Consider the following 21,819-nt stretch of genomic DNA (forward strand, 5'->3'; position numbering starts at 1 on the left):
AGATCGCACCACTGCACTCCAGCCTGGGTGACACAGCGAGACTCTGTCTCAAAAAAAAAAAAAAAAAAAAAATCACTTGAGACGGTTTACGCATTTTAAACAGTCAACAGGTGCAATGGGAATCTTTTAACAAAACCACAAAATCCAACTTAATCTGAAATAGGATGGAACCCATGGGGCGGGAGGGTGACGATGGGGCCCAGCTCCCCTCCAGCTCCTGGCCGGTGAGGACAATGAGTCTTTCAAGGGGCTGTCCCCACCCTCCACATTCTGGGGAAGGCAGCCTGGACCCTGGGCACTGTCTGGGCTTGGGGCTCTGGCTGACATGGCAGGCAGTAGCACACCATGGCCACTTCCCCAGTTGCACGGCCCACGTGGATTTCAGGGTTTGTTTCATCCAACCAAGAGTTTCTGGGCGTCCTCTTAGTGCTGGCTGCCCGGACACCTCAGGGAACAGGAGAGACCCTGACCCCTGAGAGCATCTGCTCTTCCCCATCCATCCCTGTGCCCAGGGCTTAGCGACTGTCCTCTGAGTAGTGAATCTGGATTCCCGTCGCTGTTCCTCAGTGGAGCCTGCCCAACCGCAGTTCCTTCTAGCTGGATTTTTGTGCCAAGGCGTGAAGGTCAGGCCTCGTGCACGGGAGCTTCCTGGACGCTGGTTCCAGGAGGCCTCCCGCGTGAGAGTCACTTCTGATGAAAAATCTCAGGTTACTGTATTTCTGGACCCTCTTGATTCCCACAACCATTCTACGAAGTCCATGTTGATTTCTTCTTGGTTTTTTTTCAAGACAGAGTCTTGCTCTGTCACCCAGGCTGGAGTGCAGTGGCATGATCTCGGCTCACTGCAACCTCTGCCTCCCAGGTTCAAGCAATTCTCCTTGCTCATCCTCCCAAGTAGCTGGGATTACAGGCACACACCACCATGCCCAGCTAAATTTTTTTTGTGTTTTTAGTAGAAACAGGGTTTCACCATGTTGGCCAGGCCAGTCTCAAACTCCTGACCTCAGGTGATCCGCCCACTTCGGCCTTCCGAAGTGCTGGGATGATAGGCATGAGCTACTGCGCCTGGCCAGTACACATTGATTTCATCCCCACTTTGCAGATGAGAAAACGAAGTCCTAGGGAGGTGGAGTGATGGGCCAGGTCACACAGGTGGAGCTGAGACTTGGCCCCGGGACTCCTGACCTCAGAGCCCTGCTTGGCCCCCTTGGGTCCCTGGGAGGTCTCTCCTGCCCCTCTCCTCGATGGACAGAGAAGCCTGGTTCCCAGGGTGGTGGCACGGGGGCACCAGTAGACCCAGAAGAACCTGCTGTTCTGGGATGGGCAGCCCTGGCCACCACTTCCTGCCCACCTTGTGAGAACCTCCAGACCTCAGCCATCACCATCCCCAGCGTGGCTGACAGTAGGTGCCGGGGCTTGGATTGGGGTTTCCAGCCAGCGGGACGGGGCTTCAGGGCTGGGATGACCTGACCTCTGGCCTCCCCCACACTGCTTTTGTCTGCTCTCAGACAGGCAGGCCAGGGGGCAGGCGGGACCCTCCACATTCCTCCTGGAGGGGGCCCAGCTACTGGGTGGCCTCATTCTCTGGTGCCTCATTTTGGAGCAAGGTCACCAGCCTGCTGCCACCCCAGGGGCATGGGTGGGTCAAACCAGTGAGGTCTGGGAACTGTGTTGATGCCTGTGACTGGCAAGGCTAGATAGCAGCTCCGTTTACCACTGCCTGCTGCCCACGCCCTGGCCCCGGACCCCAGCCCCCAGCCCAGAGCTCATCTCGAGCGCAGGTGCACCCAGGGAGGTCCCCAGCCCATCTGCAGGGAGGAGAGACGAGGTCCCCTAGGTGGGTGAGTGGGGGCTGCCGGATTTGCCCTGGCAGAGCACTCCTGCCCCGCAACAAGGCCCTGGGGCCCCAGCAGGGCCTGGTGTGTCCGTGGCCTGGAGGCAGGCGGGAAGGCCACCCGCTGGCTCCCTGGCTCCCGCGCACTCCTTGGGTCAGGCCCAGGAGCCCTGCACACACATGTAGGCACTTGTGGCCGCCGCGGGCCGGGCGTGTCCTAATTAGCCCACTATCTTGGGAGCTCTTGTTGAAAGCAAAACAAACCAAAAAAGTCCTGGTTTTGCCCGGGTTCCTCCCTGCGGTTTCCGGGGGCCCTCTGGTTTTGGGAGACCCTGGGCTCCCGTGCAGGCCTGTGTTAGGGTCAGGGTTGCCTGTTTCAGCAGCTTGACCCCGCGCAGGAGCCAGGCCCCAAGCAAAGCTCCTTGCTGCCAGGCAGGAAGCAAAAGGGAAAACCAGAATCCTCCGAGCCAGGTGGAGGGGCCTGTGGAGGACGCCTGGGGAGGCCTAAGGGGGAGGTCAGTGACCCAGAAAGCCACCCACACTCCCCAGACGCTGCGTTCCCAGCTGCACTCAAAGCTGCAGCTGCAAAGCCTCTGCCACCCACTGGGGACGCGACAGGGGCGGTGACCACAGGCAGGGCCAGCGTGCAGGGAGCAAGGTCCCCTGAAAGCAGGAGGAGAGGACAGTGTCCCCTGGGCACGAGGACAGGCCCAGTAACCCTGGGGAGGAGGGGGCTTCAGAGGCCCCCGCCGGTGTCACTGAGCCTGAGGATCAGAGAGGACCAGAGGGAGAGACCGATATCGGGGCCCTGCCTGGAGAAGCCCTGCTAAGGGAGCCTGCCTGGGGCTCCCGGCCAGAGAACGGCGCCGAGAGGGCTTCAGGCCTGCTGTCCGGACACTTATCCACTAATTAGAATTCCCGCGTGGGGCTGCCTGCTGCAAGGGCCCGGCTCACTCCCGCTGGGCTGTGCTGGGTGCAGAGATCCTATCAGCTCTTTTCCTCTTGCCTCAATGACTAATTCCTTGGCACCTTCCTCAGATCATTCAAGAATGTGGACAAGTTAAAATATGAACCACGTTGCCGTGGGTCTGCGTCCTGCTTCTCCCAAACAAGGGAGGCCCGCGCTCTTTGCCCCGCTGGCTGTCCTGTTCTCAGGGATGGAGCAGGAATGGGAGTCGGCAGTTGGGGGGACCGTGGGGCCTGCCCTTGCCTGCCTTCCTCACCTGAGAAGCCTCAGCTGGGCAGCACTTGAGTCCCAGGATGTTCTTGCCCAGGGGACTCACATGAGTCAGGAGTGGGGAAGTCCTGCATCCCTGAGGCCATCCCAGGGCCCAAAACAGGAAAGACCCTTCCAGGAAGGCCGCCGCTGGTTGCGTGGAAGAGAGAGGGCACCATGGGGGCGGTGGGCAGGCTGGCACCCGGTACCCAGTGGTGGGAGGGGCCGGCTCATGTCCCGTACTCACTTCTGGGCAGCTGGACTGGGGGAGCCGTCCTGCGTTCGTTCGTTTGTTCTACCAGCTCACTTGTTCAGCGAGCCTCTCAAGCAGCCGCTCTAATGGAGCACTGATTGCCGGTGTCGGCTCTGAGCCACGTGTGTAATTCTGCATTTTCTAGTAGCCGCATTCAAAAAGATGGAAAGGAACTGACAGAAGTCATTTAATTATTTCCTGTATTCACCCCTAACTGTGATGGTTTCAGCTTGTAATCAATAGGAAATAGTGAGGGAGGAGTTTTCTGTTCTTTCCGTGGCCCTGAGCCCTTGGAATCGGGGTGCGCTCACACACTGCGCTCGGCTCCATCCACATTTCACACACCCCAACCCTGTGTGGCCAGTGGCCACCGTATCCAGGGTCCTCGTGGGTTCACGCTCAAGTAGGGGAGACAGAAGCCTTGGGGGACATGTGAGCCTGGCCTTCCAGAGAGTGGCTGTTAAGATGCTCAAACTGGGTGACGAGAGAACACCCGAGGCCTGGGGGCTGCTCCTGCCAGTGTGGCCAGGGCTGACCCCTCAGAACGGTGACCTCTGAGAGCCCAGACAGGGCTGGTGAGGATTCGTGTGCAGACCACGAATTCGTGTGCAGCTTCCAGGCAGGGCCTGGGCCTGTGGTCAGGAGCAGGTCTCGGACACCTCGGAGACCTCTTGGGCCTTGGTGAGGAGTCTGGGAACCGGGGACTCTGGGGCGGGGCCTGTGCTGTGCAGCCGGAGCTTGGCACTGCCCTGTGTCACCCCCACCATCACCCAACCTCCCGTGTGTGGGGCTGAGGCAACGGTCCATCCTCTCTGCCAGGAGCCTACTGGCAGCTCGCTGGTGCCCAGGGTGGCAGGTTCCCCAAGCCAGACACCAGGAGGAGCAGGAGTGGCCTTTCTACACCGTTCTCTGAGCAGGGCGGTGGCTGCTTCCCCAGACCCCCTCACAATAGCCCAGGAGCCGGGAGAGGTGAGGGTCACCCTTCCCTGGGATATTATGTTTTGTTTTGTTTTTTGAGACAAAGTCTTGCCCTGTCTCCCAGGCTGGAGGGCAGTGGCGTGATCTTGGCTCTCTGCAGCCTCAGACTCCTGGGCTTGGCTCTCTGCAGCCTCAGACTCCTAGGCTCAGGAGATCCTCCCACCTCGGTCCCCAGAGTGCTGGGATTACAGGCGTCCCCCCGTGATGGTTTTAACCTGACACCATGTTTCCATGGCTCGTCCATGTGGCAGCGTGTGGGAGCTTCCTTCTGTCTTTATGGCCGAGGAAGAGGCCACTGTCCAGACACACAGTTTCTTTATCCATTGGCCATTCAGTGCACCCTGGGCTCCCGGGAAGGGCCTGTGGTGCAGGAAGTTAGGAAGGCTGTGGGGGGTGCGACAGACCAGGAAGGAGGCTGCACTGGTGCCAGAGAGGTGGGCAGGGCCCGTGCTGCAGGGGTCCCCGTTCCATTGGTGGGTGGGCTCCCCAGGTTGACAGCTCACAGCCAGCTTAATGGTGCCAGATGATGGCAGCTTCAGCCGAGGCCTCGTGCCAAGACCCTTGCATTGGAGCTAGGACACGGGTCGGACCTGGCGGCTCAGGCCTACTGGGGGCTGTTAGCTGTCCTGGGCTGGAGCACCCAGGGAAAGTGCCTGCCTGACCTTTGGTGGCCCTGGGAACAGTGGTGATGGCTCTGGTGAGCACCAGTCCCCTGTCTCCTGCCCCTCCAGCATCCCAGGCTGAGCTGTCTCCACGTTGGACAGCACTCAGTGGAGGACTCAGTAGAGGACTCAGAGAGGACGCAAACTCTGGACTTGCCCGGTATCCTTCTCCATCGGATGCTGGAGGGGCCGGGGGCTGTGGCCCTCATCAGGGACCTCAGTGGATGTGTGTCCTAGGACCTGCAGAGCCGAGGGCCTCTGGGTCACTAAACCTAACGCCTCTGATGGAGAAGGCTGAGGTACAGGAAGGGGCTGAGCTTGGGAGTCCCAGCCAGGCCCCTAAACCCTCGTGTGCGGGGGATGCACCTTTTATTTTTTGGCTTGGAGGGGGCAGGCTGGTGGGAGGGGGAGTGCGCTCACAGCACGCCACAGCTTCTCTAAAGAGGGGCAGAGGGCAGAAGGACCCCCCGCCGCCCGCCTACGCCTGGCTCTGCCCCTTCCTGCTCTGCAGTCCCAGTTCACGGTCTGGGGGTCTCAGCCTGCACCTTGCTGGTTGCTGGTGACCTTTGTGCCATCGGCTGGGGCCGCTGGATGCCTGGGGCCAATCGTGTCTCCAGCCCCATAGCTCAGGTTCCTCATCTGTAAAATGGGGACAGTCACGGTGCCCATCGTAGGCCAGGGGAGAGGGGTAAAGGAGTTTGTTTGCGTTGAGCCTCGGGGGTCACGGGAAAGCTGTTTATGCGTCTGCAGTGTTCCTCCAGTACCCGCCTCCGGGTTTGGAAGGGGGGTCTTCCTCAGTGGCCCACCAAGTGAGGTCTGCCCTGCCCTGGATCTGAGACACCGAGGCCGGGCCAGCACCCCCTCCCTCAGCTGGGGCCTCCCTTAAGCTCCTGGCAGAGGCTGATCCGTGCTGGGGTCCCGGCGGCCCACAGAGGGTGGCGCAGGGGACGCACTCACAGGGGTTCCTGTTCCTTGGTGTGTGGTCCTGGCGGGGGAGCTGCGGGTAGGGGCCCAGCGAGAGAACCCCGGGTCAGGGGGCACCGGGGGGGGGGCTTCGCCGGCCCCTGAGCGCGGAGCGGCCTTTCCAGTGTGGGTGAGGCCGTTCACCGGGAGACGAGGCCGCCCACCTGGGAAAACAGGGCTCAGCCATTGAACAGCAGCCCCCACCCTATCCCACCACCTAGAGGGCCAGGCCTAGTGGGGGCCCGAATCTGGTCTCCAGCACCTCAGGGGCACCCACGCACCCAAGCCCAGGTGTGCGCACCCTGCACTCAGGGCCCACTTGTGCCTGGCCCGCCTCACCCGCTGCCTGGCTCTCTGGGGCTAGATCTCCCCACTTTGAGCTGTGAGGTCCAGACCCAGATGCTGCCCAGAGCGTGCAGCGAAGCCCGTGTGGGCATCAGGGCCTGGGAGCCTCCCCCACCCAACGCCTCCCCTCCAGGTGTGCAGAGAGTCTATTCCGCCTCATCAACGGCTGGGTGGATCCCCAGAAACCCTGGCACCGGGAGGCTGATGGAGGGGAGGGCGAGGTGAATATGTCAGTTTATCCCAACGCAAGTAGTGGCCTGTTGGGATGGGGGAGAGACCCGGGGAAATATTTGGGATGACTGGAGCCGCTGGCCCTTTAAGGCTCCTGTAACAGGACACCTCCTAGACGGGACAGGAGGACTGACTGTGTGTGTTTCCCCTCCCTCCTCCCCTTTCCCGCGCCAGGCCCAGTTCAATTTGCTGAGCAGCACCATGGACCAGATGAGCAGCCGCGCGGCCTCGGCCAGCCCGTACACCCCGGAGCACGCCGCCAGCGTGCCCACCCACTCACCCTACGCGCAGCCCAGCTCCACCTTCGACACCATGTCGCCCGCGCCTGTCATCCCCTCCAACACCGACTATCCCGGACCCCACCACTTCGAGGTCACTTTCCAGCAGTCCAGCACGGCCAAGTCAGCCACCTGGACGGTGAGTCCCCTGCTCCCTGCGGGCTGTGAGCTGCGGGCTGGAAAGGAGGTGGCCGCATTCCCCGCACCTCAAGAGGTCCGAGCTCGCCCCACTGTCTGCTCGGGGCTCCCACCTGGCCCGAGCCGGGAGGAGCTTCGGGCAGGAGGCGGGTCTCAGGGCCGGGCAGTCTGGGTGTGCCCACCCCTCTGGACGTGAGTGGCCAGAGAAAGTCAGCCTCCAAAGGGCCCCAGAGGGGACGGGCTTGGCCCGGCTGCTGAGGTCTCCGCCAAGACTGGCCGGCGGCTTCCCCATGCTCAGGTAAGGGCTTTGGTTTGAAATCCTCTCCTGGGCAGAGGCAGGGGCTCTGCTGCCAAGAGTTGTCTGTCCAAGACAGGCCCACAGCCTAGGGTCTGCGGAACCTGCCTCCTCCAGGCAGCGAGACGCATCTGCGGGTGGGTGGGTTTGGGCTTTGCCAGCACTGTCTCTGGGGTGTCATTTCCAGGAATTGGCATGTGCCGAGGAGATGGGGTGGAACCACCGTGCAGAGGACTCAGGTCCTCACTGCGGTGCCCCTGGGGACAGCCTGGCCCACGGTGGGGATCTTGCTAACTCTGATAACATCACCTGTGCACACGGCCACTCTCCTCAAGCCAGGCACCGTGCTCAGGGCTTTGAGTTGAGCTAACTCCTGCACCCACCAACAACGCACGGGTCTGACTCCATCACTGCTCCCTTGTACAGCCAAGGAGGCTGAGGCGCGGGGAGGGAAGTGGTTCGCCCAGAGTTCTGCTCATAGTAAGTGGGGGCCACCAACTCTGCATCTGTATTCCTACCCACTGAGCTGCCCTGCCCAGACGGCTTCCGGGGCGGGGGTCTGTCAGGAGAGGCAAGGTCAAGGCTGCATGACCCCAGCCAGGAGTGGAGGGCACGCAGGGGTTGGGCGGGAAGAGCAGCCCCAAGAGCTCTCCGGGTTTCCCCTCCTGCACCGAGGAGGGGGCAAGGGAGCCCTGCCCGGACACCTGGGCCGTGGCTGCAGGAGGGGCTCTATGGGACACATGGGCGGTCCAGCCCACTGGGCAGCGTCCCCTCCCCCACGAGGCCCCGCCTCCCCTGGGCACAGCTCAGTGCTGGCCCCCTGAAGTCCGTGCAAGGCAGCTGCATTCCCACCCACTGTGGGGAGTGCTGAGAAAAGGCCCCTCGGGTTTTTCCGCTTTAAGAACCAGGTCCCACTGTGCTGCCGGCCATAGCTGCGGTTTTCCCACGCTCCTGGAGGACCGAGGGGCAGGGCGGAGCCTAAGGTAGCCTGTCAGGCTCTGCAGGTAGCTGGACAGTCCTGCTGGGCTGGTCTGGGGTCTGGGTTCCAGGCCCCGCCCGCCCCCACCTGCGGTTGTTTCTGATTCTCACTCCAGCCATGGGCTCCCCCAACTGCTGGCTCCAGGCTAAGAGAAGGCTCAGCCCAGACTCCCTGGGCTTGATGGGAAGGGGCTCTGTGGGCTGTTGGGCCAAGGGGCAGAGGACCTGTCACCTCCTCCAGGGCCTCCCACCCCCATCTGGCAGGGAATGCCGACCCCAGCCCTAACGCCCCGTTTTCTCCATTTGGAAATTACCCCTCCACGCTCCTTACTGCACGATGGAGATAAGGATGGGAAGACCGTGCTGGGGCCGTGGTCAGCACAGCGCTTAGCTCGCAGCAGGAGGCCCATGTGTTGTCTTCATTGTGGTGGTGGTGGGCATGCTGGCCTGGGCCTCCCAAATGAGTGGTTCTGTGGCAGCTGCACCTGCCTGTGGGGCAAGGGAGACCAGGACTATCCCTCCACCCCGCTTGAAGGTCCGGTGAGGCCACCTGAAGCCAGGTCAGAAGGCCCCAAGGCATCCTCACCTGCACACTCCAGCAGCGGGAGCTTTTCCACTGCTTCTCTCCCACGCTCAGGCTTGTTGCCCAAGTCCACTCTCTCCCCTCTGGGGACACTGACCTCCTGCCCTGGGGTTTACGATGCTGGTGGTTTCCAGAGAGTGTCCCCTTGCAGTCCTGGCAGGCAGCTTGTGAGAGCTCTACCTCCCTTCCTCCCATGGTCTGGGGATGCTGGCGGGGTCTCCACTGTGCTTGGGGCGCACTGCATGTGGTCTGCGCTGATCTTCCTGGAAGGACAGGAGCAAACCCCTCTGCTGGCTGACGTCCCCCACCTGGGGTGTCTGCCACCCCCACCTCCTGCCAGGTGTGGCATCAGGTTCAAGGAACTTCATGGTTTTGTCTCAATTGCCTTGTTCTGCCGGACGGGGCGGCCTTGCCCTGCGGGACGGGCTGGTCAGCCGCACCCGGGGGAGGGGAAGGCTCTGCCTGGTGCCCAGGAGAGGAGCAGCGCCTCCTCGCTCCCTCCCTGCTGGGCTTTGTGGATGCTGGGGCTGGGGGTTGGGGCGCGAGCTGGGGAAGAGGATGCTGTCGCCTGCACCCAGGGCTCCTCCTCCGAAGCCCTGTGGATCCAGGGGGTGGAGGTGGAACACACATTGATAATGAGATTTTTGGCACCTCAGCTCTCTGGGGGCAGAACCCCCTCCACCAGGGCTTCTTCCCTTGCCCAGGGAGGGGCAGGCAGGTGGTCGGCTCACAGTGTGGGACAGGGCCTCCAGACAGCCCACTTGCTCCCAGTTCTGGGGTCCCACCGTGCGGGCACTGCCCAGACCTGCTGCCTGGGCTTGCGTCCGGCCTCCGCACCGTGGCTCCCTGGGCTCCCGGCACACCAGCCGGCTGGTAACTGATGGATAATTCTTATTTTTCTCAAGTACAGTTCCACATTGGCTGCCGCCCTCCTTTCTCCCCAGTCAGGAAAACACCCTCACCAGTCCCCAGGTGACCACAGCTGCTACTGGGGTCTTTGACCTCGGCTTTGCTGAGGCCCAGCCCTGGGGGTGTCCATCTGTCCTAAGCAGCTTCCCTCAGACTTCAGATCTCCTTGGGCACTGAGGGGTCTGGAGGCTGCGGTTCACAGGCCTGTGCATATGTGTGAATACACACACAGACATGGCACCCTCCCACATGCATGCACATGCATGGATACACAAGTCCGTTATGCACATGCAGGCACATGGAAACACACAGCCAGGCATGTACATGCACAGGCCTCCCCCCGTCGCTGCCCAGGATTCTAGAGCTCCCACCCATGGAAAGCCAGGAGGAGGAGGAGGCGGGTCATGGGTAACCGAGAGCCAGAGGAAGGATTTGTGTTTAGCCACGAGAGTGTAACCAGTGACCAGTGACAGGGCAAGGCTGGCGTTTGGTGAGAGGGACCCTGCATGGTGAGAGGGGTAGAGCTGGCACCTACTGGGGTCCTGATCCCAGGTCTGCCTGGGAGCATCTGCTCCTTCGCCCCTCTGCCCTGGCATCCTCACCTGCAGAGAGAGTGTGGCCTGCCAGCCATGGTAGGGACAAAGGAGCTGGCTCTTGGGACTTCTTAGGGCAGGGCAGGGTGCCTGGGGAGCACTCCACACACGTGTGCTCTTTGTGAGTGCAGTGCTGATGGTGACACCAGTACCCTTCTCCCAGTTCAACACCCTCTGTGGGACAGTGTGGGGTCAGAGCATGGGCAGAGCTCTCTGCAGGGCGTGGCCTGGCCTCTGAGCCCTGCTGGCCACTCCTGTCCTGGGAGCCCTGCAGGTTGGCAGTGGCTCAGACAGCTGATTCCAGGAGGCCCTCAGGGAGGAGAATGAACAGGAGTTCCTCTAGCTGTCGGAACAGCCCAAGGTGATGGGCATCGGGTGCTGTGACACCCCGGCTCAGCCGTTCTGCCCCCAGCTCAGCCTCATCGGGGAAGGTGGCTGTCCTTGGTATTTGGGAAGTTTGGGGACAGGGTTCTGAGGTCAGGCAGGAAAGCATTGTGGGGTTGGAAGCCCTGGCCCAGCACAGCATCTATGGGCACCTCAGGGCATGCTGAGTGACACCACCCACAGCCCACGAGGCAGGCTGCAGCGGCAGGATGATGAGGACACACACAGGTGCGATGGCCAGCTGCCCCAGTATCCCTCCAGACAGAGAGATGGACACAGGGGGCTGGACACAGCCCCCTGAGTGCCCTCCAGCTGCTCTCAGACTCAGCATGTGTGTGTGCGTGCGCGCACATGTTCGTCTTGGGGGAGAGCTGACTCCACGTCTAGGAAAGCTCCCCCCCAGGAGAGACATATGGAAGGATGGTCAGGGAAGCATAAAGGCTTTGCTCAGGATTCCTGGGGAGAATGAGGCTGAGTCAACACTAATGGGTCTGGAGCAACCTTCCCAGCGCCTCGGAGGCTTGCAAGCGGGAGAATAATAGCGGAGGTGTCCCAACACGATCGTGGTATCAATTGCGTTATCCTAAAAGTTTATGGAATGCATGAGTGGAATTAATACCTTTTACTGGCACCAGAAGCAATTATATGTGCGTAAAGCTGAGGGAAGAGTTCTAACAATGTTTATTGTGGAGATGAAATGTGGATTATTAGGGGAAACAAGAGTACTTAGGGTGAGATTGCAGCAATTGTTCACATCGTGCGGCGCAGGGATCTGCGGCAGGGTCGGAGCTTCCAGCAGGCCCGCTCGGGCTGTGGTCGGTGCCTCCGGGGCCAGTCGGCTCTTCTCTCTCCACTTGCTGGAGCAGCCAGAGGAACTCACTCCTGGGCCCTGGAGGGCACAGAACTTAGCCTTAGAGGCCCCGAGTGAGGCTGCGGAGGCCCCAGCTCTGAGACCCTGGGTCCTGCTGCCCCACCCCACACTGCCTGGTTCTTGGAGGAGACAGGAGAGAGAACCCCTCAGGGGACAGGATTCCCTTCCATAGTCGTGAGGCTGTTGTGGAGAGGCATGATCCAATTTACGTTTCAGGAAGAATCATCTATTTTCTAGGACTTGTTTCCAGTCCACAGCCCTGTGGACCCAGCACGTCTGATTAGTAGCACTGGCAGCAACATTGCCCCTGTGTGCAGGGCCTCCCATGCTCCCCATTTTACAGATAAGGAAACTGAGGCTCCCAGAGGACACACCAAGGTCACCTGTCAGCAGAGGGCGGAGCTGGGCCTGGCCCCAGCAGCCAGACCCCTAACCTTGCCATTGCAGCCCATGTGGTGGCTCCCTCGGCCCTTGCATGTCCCTGGACAGGTCCCCATGAGCAGCCCCTGCCCCCTGCCCAACCCTCTGCTCCCAGTTCTGTGGGGCAGGTCCGTATGACCGTCAGGACCCCCAGGGGAACCAGCGATAAGGAGGTGCTGACCCCTCAGAGGGACCTGCCTGTCCCTAGGGGAGAAAGTTTTGGACCGAGCAGGGTGTGGGGGGAGCCCAGGCTGTGCCTCGGCCTCCGTGAGCCTTCCACTGCTGTTTGCCAGTGAATCAAACTGGGACTGGGGGTGGAGAGTCCATCCCTGTCTGCTTTCACTGCCTGGTTTTATTGACAAAGGGAAATCCCTCAGAAACACTCTATCACTGGACTGCTCCGAGGCTGACCAGCCTCCCGGGCGAGAAGCCAGGCAGCTAGGCTTGGGGACCGGCCTCTCCTGGTGCCTCCCTGCCCCCTCTTCCTTCGCCCCTCCCAGGCCTGGCCTCAGTACCACTAGCTCCCGTTGACAGGGGGAAAGAGAGGCCCGCAGGGGAGGACTGTCCCCGGCTTCTCCTGGACCTAGTGCTGATGCCAAGATGCGGTCCTGGGTGACCTGGACCTTGGGCCACGTGGGACTCAGGGCAAGGTGAGGGGCTCAGCTGGGCAGTGAGTTAAAGTTTTGCTTCCCGGTCTGGTGGGTTTCTGCTACCCCAGGCCAGTGGTCACTTCCGGGATTTTCTGAGATTCCAAAAGTAGAAGCTACACTCAAGGTATTTGGATGGACCCTGGAGGCCCAGTCCCTGCCCCTGGGTAGAGAAGCCCCTGAGCCACCTCCAGACCTTCTGTCCCTTTTCCAAGGAGCCCCAGGAAGAGGGGGTCAGACAATTCCAGGGTGTCCTGGCTGGACAGAAAAGCATCTTCTCTGCACTCCAGGCGGACAGCGTGAGGCTCAGGTGGCGGCCAAGGCTGGTGTCCACAGCTGGGGGCTGTGATGGGGCTGCAGAGGCTGTGAGCGGTGCAGTGCTTTTTAGGGCAGAAAGACTTGTGGAGAAGTGAACAGCACTCCAGGCTTCAGTGAAGCAGAAGTCAGATCCCATGGGGAAACCGCACAGGGGAGTTCCCTAAAGCCCAGGGCCACCCCAAGGGTTGAAAACCCACCCCTCCCCCAGCCATGCCACTGGAGCGAGGCACCCAACTCCTTGCACCTGGCATTGGGGAGACGCCACTCTCTGCAGGGGGTCAGAGATTTAGAGGCCAAAATTCTCCTTGCCCCTGGCATTTCACTGAAGAGTTACAAAGTTTAGCAAAACCTAGATTCTAGCCAACTATTACCTTAAACACTGAAGAGGGACCCCCCTACCACCATGTCCACAGCTTACTCCCCTCCCTCCACTGTCCCCAGCCACCTCCAGCTGCTGCCAATTCCAGCCCCCAAGGCTGTCCCAGGAAGCTGCAACCAGAGTGGGTATCCTGTGAGCAGAGGGCACCTACTGACCCTGGGGCACCCTTCCAATCCCCACGGCTGACAAAGCCGGGCCTCAAAAGGCTGGGTTAATCCTGGCTTCTCCTCAAAGCCACAAGTCAGGGTGGGGGTGAGGATAGTGGGGACGAGGATGGCGGGGTTTCCTCCCCAGCAGTTAAGGGGCCCTCTCTGCAGTGAGCAGAGCAGGTCTGCTGCCAGCCTGCTGGGCCTCTTGCGGGACAGTGCGGGACAGATCCAGGGCCTGGCCCACAGCCCCGCTAGCTAGGTCCTTGCCAGAGGCCAGAGGAGAGGCCAGGCAACAGGATGGCGCTGTCAAAAAGCAAGTTGTGGGCAGAGGACCCTGTGCTTGGTCCCAGCTGGGGGCAGAGGCTGAGTGCGGTGCTTTGAATACTCCGTGTCTTCAGAGCCGAGGGGCAGCTGCTGGTGGGCGTTCCAGGGCCCTCTGCAAGCCCAGCTTTTGTCTCCACGGACCCAGGGCACTGCTCTGCCACCCCCTCTGTCCCCAAGGCCCCAGAGGGGGTACCTGGGTCCTGGAATAAGAGCAGATGGAGTTCCTCACCCTGCCTGGGCAGCTCATTCTTTCCTGGGCTTGGGCACAGTGATAGTGATAATAGCACCCACCCGGGCGCCCGCCGCTATGAATCAGGACAGCGGCGACCGGGTGTGGACTGGGCCCTGAGCTCCTCACACAGCATCTCGGCAGCAAAGCAGAGGCTGGAGCTGTCCAGGCCGGGCCACCCAATCCCAGCCAGACACAAGGAAGTCTGTGTGAGTCTCAGTCTCTATTGTCCATGGAGACCCCTCCCCAGCAGGACCAGGGCAAGTGAGGCCCCTGGCTGTTGTTCCCCTTACCCCTGAGGAGCTTAAGCCCAGCCACGGGGTATGAAGCCTGTGTCCGACCTGACACCTCTGTAGTGCCCAGTCTTCCTGGAACCCAGGGGTGCTTAAGGCAGGTCTCTGCCCAGACGCCGACCCCAGGCCCCAAGTCAAGCCCGGCAGTGACAAAGGGCTGGGAGATGGAGCTTGGAGGTCAGACAGCTCTGGTCTGGGTGCCGGTTCACCCCAGCTTAGCAGGCAGGTTTGGGTCGCTAAACGGAGTGACAGTGCCTGACCTCCCAGGACCAAGGTTGGATGAGGGCCCCGCACAGGGCAGGCACCAATCGGCAGTGGGTGTAGCCATGAGGGTAGACCTGGGTGCCCCATGGAGAAGGCAGCGCAGCTGTGCCCCATTCCCCAGCAGGTAGGTAGCGCTCACCGTCTCCCCAGGTCTCCACACCAGCAGAGGCAGATGCCTCGGGTGAATGCTGCCTCCCAGCCTCCCCCCACACTAGACCCCGCTTATCTCCTCTGGCTGTGGCCCTCGTCCCCTACTGGACCCCTGGGCCTTCACTATGCACTGGAGACAAAGACACCAAGTCTGTCCTGGGCTCAGCACATACCTGCTTCCCTCCCCTACCCTCCCTGATCGTAGCCCAGGACAGAGATCCCTAGAGGCAGCTGTGCATGGGACGAGGGCCGAGCTGGCTCCAGCTCCTGTGGTCTGGGGGCTTTGTGGCCTCTGGGCCTTGGCTGAAGGGGGTGTAGTCAGTGTCTCCCAGGGAGCTGCGCTTCCAGGCCGTGAGAGTCCCCCGTGTGGCTGCTGCTCACCTGTTTAGGACATGGCTCAAGGTCACGGTGGGGCAGGCTGCCAGCTCCTGAGGGTCCCTCTAGCCCCTGGCCTGCCGTCCCCAGGGAGCGGCTTCTTGTCCACAGCCTCTGGGGCTCTACCAGGCCTCCGTCATGGCTGAGGATCACTTGGCATCTGCAGAGGATGTTTCTGCCTCTGGTTCCTCCTCCACAGAGCTCTTGGCCTGGGAGCCTCGGCTGGCAGCAGACACATCTGTCCGCGGCAGCCCCAGCCAGGAGCTCTTTCACAGCAGCCTGTTTTGTTGGGCAGTGCTGGGCCTGGCCCTGGCTGTGGCCTCACAGGCATTCTGAAGCTAGCTCGAGCCTCTCATCTGCCTGGCCTGTGGGCTGTGGGTGTCCTGGTGAGTGAGCTGTCACTGCCTTGACCACGGGAGCCCCAGCTTAACACCAGGGTGTCCTGAAACAGGGGCGATTGCCACATGTGTCCTTTCCCCCTCCCCAGGCTGCTGGCTTCCCTGGGGCAGGGAGGGACCAACCCTGTGACATCTGGCCAGGCCTCTCTGACATCTGTCAGAGCCCAGCCTGTGCTCCCAGCAGCTCTCTGAGGGTTACAGTGACATTGTGCACCAGTGACGGCCACAGCCTCCCATGAAGGGGGCTGTCACCGAGGGGGCCCTGTGGCTGCCACCCGAGGATACCCTTCCTCTCTCAGAAGGAGAAAGGGACCCAGGAGGACCCTAATCCACAGGCTGTTGACCCTGGCTCGTGCACGTGTTTTGGGGGGTCCATCTGTGAACCCATGAATTTAATGGCAAGGGTTCTGTGGCTTAGCCCCAGGAGCTTTTCTAGGGAGAGGAAGGGTCCATGGCCTTGGCAGAGGGTGGGCTCAAAGAGGCCTGTAACCCTAGAGAGGAGAGCGACGCGCCCCTAAACACACACATGCACACACAAGCAACGAAAGTGGATAAAAGTGGGCAATAAAAAAAATCATTTAAAAAATAAAAGCCCCCACCGCAGGCCCCATCTTCCAGAATCTGTCGCAACAGATTCACCCACACTGGTTAACGGTATTTGCGGTTTGCAAGATGCTACACGTCCCGGGAAAATGACAGACAAGTTATTATCACCTCTCCGCTGTCCTCCTGCCCAAACCTGCCCGTGCCGGGCACCCAGCTGCCGGGGAGCGAGGAGCGGGCATGAGGAAATTAGCAGCCCCGCGCCGCACCCGCCCCTCGCCCACCCCCGCACCAGCCCTGCCAGGCCCAGGGCTCCCAGCCAGGCCGGGCCCATGTTGGACTGGGGCGGGGGAGGAGGGGAAGGAGAGGAGGGTCGGAGAGGAGCCGGCAGCGTGGGGAGGGATGGGTGCAGTGGCGTTTGGGCAAACCCTTTCCTGCAAGCAGGATGGCGCATGCACCCTGGGCAGGCAAGTCCAGGCGGCTCCGTGTCAACAGCCGAAGATAAATACGATTTTATCAGCTCAGAATCTGTTGAAACACATCCATCTAGCGGTTCTAGGGAAGGAGAAGGTAGGAGGGGGGTGGCAGAGAGGGACCGTCTCCACGTGACCTTTCCTATAGAATAGGCTCCACCGGAGTCCTCCTCCTCCTGCCTGTTTTCCACAGGGCCAATCCCAGGCCTGAAGCCCAGAGGCCTGCTGGGGAGATAGGAGGAAGGAGCTGGGGAAGGGCTCAAGCCGTCCTGGGCTCAGCCACCCTCTGGAAGGACCTGGATCTCTCAGGGCTCCCTTCCTTCCTGTGGCTACCTATGTCCCACCCCCAGATGCTGCCAGGACAGGGGACATCACAGACATTCCCCCCCGAGGTCACCCAACTCCGGCCAGGCTGGGCACCTGGGGTCCAGCTGGTGCCAGGGTGAGGTCTGCCAGGCATGTGTGCCCCGAAGGCCATGTGAGCACTGCAATGGGGACACCCCTGTGGGGAGGAGAGCCAGGCCCAGGACCTTGGTGGCCTTACCGGCCAGAGGGGAGGAGGGGTGCTCACATCGCCTGAGGGCAGTGGCCTCCTTGTTGTCCACCCTGAGGCCTGGGCCTCCCTCCACCACTGGCCCAGGTCGACCTAGGTCACTCCACACTCCAGTCCCAGCCCCCACTTCCCGGGGTGGGTGGTCCGGCCGCCGCCTGCACCAGGTACCAGGGACAGCTCCCGCGCGCCCAAGCTCCTCCCCGGGGCGGGGCGGGGCTGGGCGTCCATAGTGCTCCCCGCGCCTGGGCCCCCAAGACCTCATGCCGACGGGAGCCCCTCAGACAGTGCAGACAGAAGCACGCACTGGGCCCTGCACCTACTTCGTGCGCCCTGGCCCTGGGACGCCCCACCACGCAGCTTCCAGAGCAGGAATCGCCACTTCACCCTGCCTGGAGCCCCAGAGGGAGCGGGGCGGGCTCAGCAGGGCGCTGCCAAGAGGCTGCTGCTGCGTAGGTCTGCGAAATGGGAGCACGGCTGACCCTGAGGCCCACGCGGGCGGGCGGGAGCTAAGGCTCCGCAGAGGACTATGGCCGGGGGTGCTGGGGCAGGGGCCTAGGGGAAGGGCTGCAGGGGCCAGGCAGGAGCTGTGAAACCCCTCACGCTGTTGAGACTCCATGGGGCTGTCAGGGAGTGGGGGCTGCCGGGGCCTCTGCCCTCAGGCTTGGTTGCACCCAGAGCCTTACTCCATCTGTGTCCAACCGACTGAGGAGCCCAGGAGGCCTCCCCTCCCCCTGAGTGTCTGGGGCTCCTTGGTGGATCTAATGACCCCCACCTGAGGCCGTGGACTGGGGCACCAGGGTGGAAGACGCCTCGGGGGACTCAGCCCCAGACAGGGAACTGCGGGGGAACGGGGCATGTGTAGCTCCAGCACCCCACAACCAACACCTCCTCACCTGGTGCTGAGAATGACAAGGGTGCAGTAGCCACTGACACCTGCAGGCCACTGTGTTCCCAGGGGACACGCAGTGAGTCACAGATGCAGGCGGAGAGGCTTGTGCAGGGGCTCGAGGTGTCCCCGCAGGAGAGCACAGAGCCAAAACTGCCACCCACAAGGCCAGACCTCAGAGGCCCTTCTCCTTTTGATGCCCCTGAGACTCTAACCTGAGCCACCTCGGCCAGGGTCTGCTTCAAGGGGGGGTCTGTCGCCTCCTCCCTGCTCTGTGGTTTCCCTAGGGAGTGGCTAGGATGGATGGCATTTATTGAGTACCAACTGCATACCTCCAGCTGCTACACATTACTGAGGAGAGACGAGGGGGACAGAGCCAGGTACCTAAACTCCAGGGGGCCTGTGTTCTCTGCACACAAGAGGTGCTCCGTAAATGCTCAGCGATGGGCAGCTTGCCCTGCAGGCTGCCCTGGCCTCAGAGAAGCCTGGCGACACAGCTGCGGGCCCTGTGTTCCTCTCCCCTGCTCGGGACACTGGCAGGCAAGAGCCTGCCACCACCTGGCCCCTCCTCTTTCTGTCCCCAGCCAGCGCAGATGGAGGCCACGCATGGTGTGTGGCTTCAGGCCGGGCCTTTGTCCACGAGACCAGTGTCTGGACACAGTCCACTCCAAGGTCGGGCGGAGAGCCCTGTCTGAGTCTCCTGTGGGTCTAAGTCTCCAAGGATCTGAACTGTGAGCTGTTCCCATGTGCCCTGGGGACGGGGCTACCCGCTTATCCTCCCAAATGATGCTGTGGGGAGCAAAGGGGGCATTTGCAATGGTGGGGACACTGTACGTCAGCGGTCACCTCCAGGGAAGCCAGACTGACCCCACAACAAGGGGACTGCCGTCCTTCCTGCCGTGCCCAAGGCTGCAGCTCCAATTGTCCAGGGCAGTCACCCACACAGGGCTGAGGCTGAGGGTTGCTGGCTCTGCAAGGCTGATTCTGCTTTCCTTTTCTTTTTTTTTCCTTTTTTTTTTTTTTTTGTGATGGAGTCTCACTTTGTCACCCAGGTTGGAGTGCAATGGTGAGATCTTGGCCCACTGCAACCTCCGCCTCCCGGGTTCAAGCAATTCTCCTTGCCTCAGCTTCCTGAGTAGCTGGGACTATAGGCGCCCGCCACCTTGCGTGGCTAATATTTGTATTTTTGGTAGAGACAGGGTTTCATCGTATTGGCCAGGCTGGTCTCGAACTCCTGACCCCAGCTGCCTGCCCTGGCCTCCCAAAGTGCTGGGATTACAGGCGTGAGCCACTGCACCCGACCTGTTTCCTGCTTTTCTAAACAGCGCCCAGCCTCGCCTTCGGGGTTGTGCATGATGGTTCCTTTCTGCATTTTTAACAGGACCGGGGATGGGCAGCTTCCTGCCTAAGGCCCTGTGCCCAAAGCGGGGGTCGCAGGCAGGGGCAGTGGAGCCACTCTAGCTCCAGGGGCTCCAGATGGATGGAGGATCTAGGAGGGGCCAGCCCTTTGGTATCCAATTCCCATCCTGAGGAGGCCACTGAAAGACCCCCTTCCACTTGTCCCTGCAGTCCCCTCACACCCACGGCAGGGACAGGCCAGCGTTCCTGGCTGGGTCCCATTCGGGGATCCCAAGTAACTCATCAAAGAGGGGTGCAGAGACAGGGGTGCTGAGGGTGCTGCAGACCCAGGCCCCACCCACCATGGCTCGCAGGCTCCATCAGCTCCATCTCCCCTGTCTCTTTCCTCCTTTTTCTTTCCTCGCTTTTCATGTGCCTGCACCTACCAAGGACCTATATGGCTCCTGAGAGCCCCTCGTGTCCCTTGATGGCCAGAGAGGCAGCACAGGTAACCAGTGGGGGTCAGGGGGTCAGGGCTCCCTATCTTCCTTGGCAAAGGGCCTCCCTGGTTCTGCCAGTAGCTCCCTGTGTCTGACCTCAGTTTCCCCAACTGTTCCATGGTGGAGTGCGATGGGACGTTCTCCAGGGCACTTGTGGCTGCGGTGACTTGTGATTCTGAGTCATCGGGGGCTGGTGAGGGGCGCAGAGGGCATGGGGTGGGAGCAGAAGTCATTCTCTGAACCTGAGACCGGGGATCATTCCTGATGGCCCTGTGGGGAGAGGGCATGAGGACTCCCAGCAGGTGCCCAGGAGCCAGACACTTGGCAAATCAGCCAGCTTGGAAGTGAGTGGACGCCCCTGCAGCAGCCTCAGCGGGATCCCTTTTAGAACTCATGAGGGCCGGCCTGGGTCCTCAGATGGGCAGCCAGGCCCTGTGGGGCAAGGATGCTGGAGGCCTCTGCAGGGGCTGGATCAGGAAGGATGTCATCCAGTCCTCCCACAGCAGGGCCCATGTCGGCCCCGGACAGACCTTTTAGCTCCTCCAGTCCCAAGCTGGGGATACCGGGGCTTGGCTCAGCTGCTCAGACTTGGTGGCCCCAGCAGGAGAGGCTGTCAGAGTCACCAGGGCTGCTGAGGCCATAAGAGACCTTCACACCTTCACAGGCCTTCACTCACACACCAACCCAGAGAGCTCTCTATGGAAGCTTGAATGCATCGTGGGCACCCAGCCCATCACACATTAACCACCTGCTCTGTGCAAATGCCAGAGAAGCCTAGCTCTGGTCTTAAAAACAGATTCAAAGCTGCAAACCTACCTCTTCAAAGCACTGCAGTCGGGGACATGGCTTCCGCAGGCCTGGCTCCCAGCCCCCATTCCTGCCCTCACTCTCCAGCAGCCCCTCCTTGCTCTCCTGGCCTTTCTTGTCCCCATCCATAAACCGAAAGCCTCTCCACCTGGCTGCCACCGGCACTCACACCCCTGCTGTCATGGAGCCCAAATGACCCGATGGCTGTGGAGTGGGTGCCAGGGCAGCCGTGCCTGGATTCGCACCTCGAAGGACAGACACCTGCAGGGACTCAGCAGAGGGGCTGCTCGGGGCAGCCTTCATCGGGGGCTTGTGGAGGGGGCTCCCGTGGGGAGAACGTGGCTCCCGATGGGGGGTGGCCTGGACAGGGGTGCAGTTGGGACCACCAGTCTCACCTGCTCCCTCTCCCCCACCCCAGTACTCCCCACTCTTGAAGAAACTCTACTGCCAGATCGCCAAGACGTGCCCCATCCAGATCAAGGTGTCCACCCCACCACCCCCGGGCACCGCCATCCGGGCCATGCCTGTCTACAAGAAGGCAGAGCACGTGACCGACATCGTGAAGCGCTGCCCCAACCACGAGCTCGGGAGGGACTTCAACGAAGGTGAGGCCCCCAGCTCCTCCCCTCCGGTGGCACTTTGCCCAGCATCCTGTACAGCACAGCTGGGGGCTGCCTAACTGGGAGAGAGTGGGGCTGATGGCATGGGCTTAGCATTCCCCTGGGAGGGCTTTCGGTGCCTCCCCCAGCCCCCTTTTTCCCAGTTCTGACTGGGGCCTGGGGGGGCCCATGCTCCTGGGCAGGGGCAAGTGGTCTGGACAGAGTCTGAGGGGCAGCGGCCTTCTGGGGCCCCAGAGATCCTATGTGCCATAGCCCCTCTCTCCAGTGTGCCTGGCAAGGCCTATGGGCTACCCCATGGACTAGCAGGAGAATCAGGGAGCAGAGCCACTGGGCAGGCATCCCCAGGCACAAGGGCTGCCAGCCGGCCTGAGCCTCATCTGGAAGCCCATGGACTGGGCCTGGTGGTCTCAGTTCTGCTGCGATGCACCTGGCACAGTGCTGGGCACCTCTCTGCACCTGACAGGGCTGGGCACCTCTCTACCTGGCACAGGTAGGCACCTCTCTGTGCCTGGCATGGAGCCAGGCACCTCTTTGAACCTGGCACCGGGCTGGGCACCTCTCTGCACCTGACAGGGGTGGGCACCTCTCTGCCTGGTACAGGGCTGGGCACCTCTCTGCACCTGGCATTGGGTGGGCACCTCT

General features: G+C 61.6%; 1 protein-coding gene and 1 long non-coding RNA gene across 2 annotated transcripts in view; one reads left to right on the plus strand and one right to left on the minus strand.

The window, feature by feature from the left end:
- The window catches only part of TP73 (tumor protein p73), a 71,108-nt gene that overhangs the window by 31,550 nt on the left and 17,739 nt on the right, over window positions 1-21,819 (plus strand). Inside the window, exons 4-5 of the mRNA XM_011988453.1 lie at window positions 6,657-6,899; window positions 20,976-21,162. Of these exons, the coding sequence (XP_011843843.1) occupies window positions 6,657-6,899; window positions 20,976-21,162 (430 nt within the window). The remainder of the gene's footprint in view (window positions 1-6,656; window positions 6,900-20,975; window positions 21,163-21,819) is intronic.
- Window positions 11,305-13,417, minus strand: LOC105545488. The gene is made up of 2 exons (XR_001006932.1): window positions 13,268-13,417; window positions 11,305-11,529 (listed from the first exon to the last, which is right to left on the minus strand). It is a non-coding gene; the product is annotated as an uncharacterized LOC105545488 (long non-coding RNA).

Source organism: Mandrillus leucophaeus, unplaced genomic scaffold (genome assembly GCF_000951045.1).
Source record: "Mandrillus leucophaeus isolate KB7577 unplaced genomic scaffold, Mleu.le_1.0 Scaffold330, whole genome shotgun sequence".
Taxonomy (NCBI): domain Eukaryota; kingdom Metazoa; phylum Chordata; class Mammalia; order Primates; family Cercopithecidae; genus Mandrillus; species Mandrillus leucophaeus.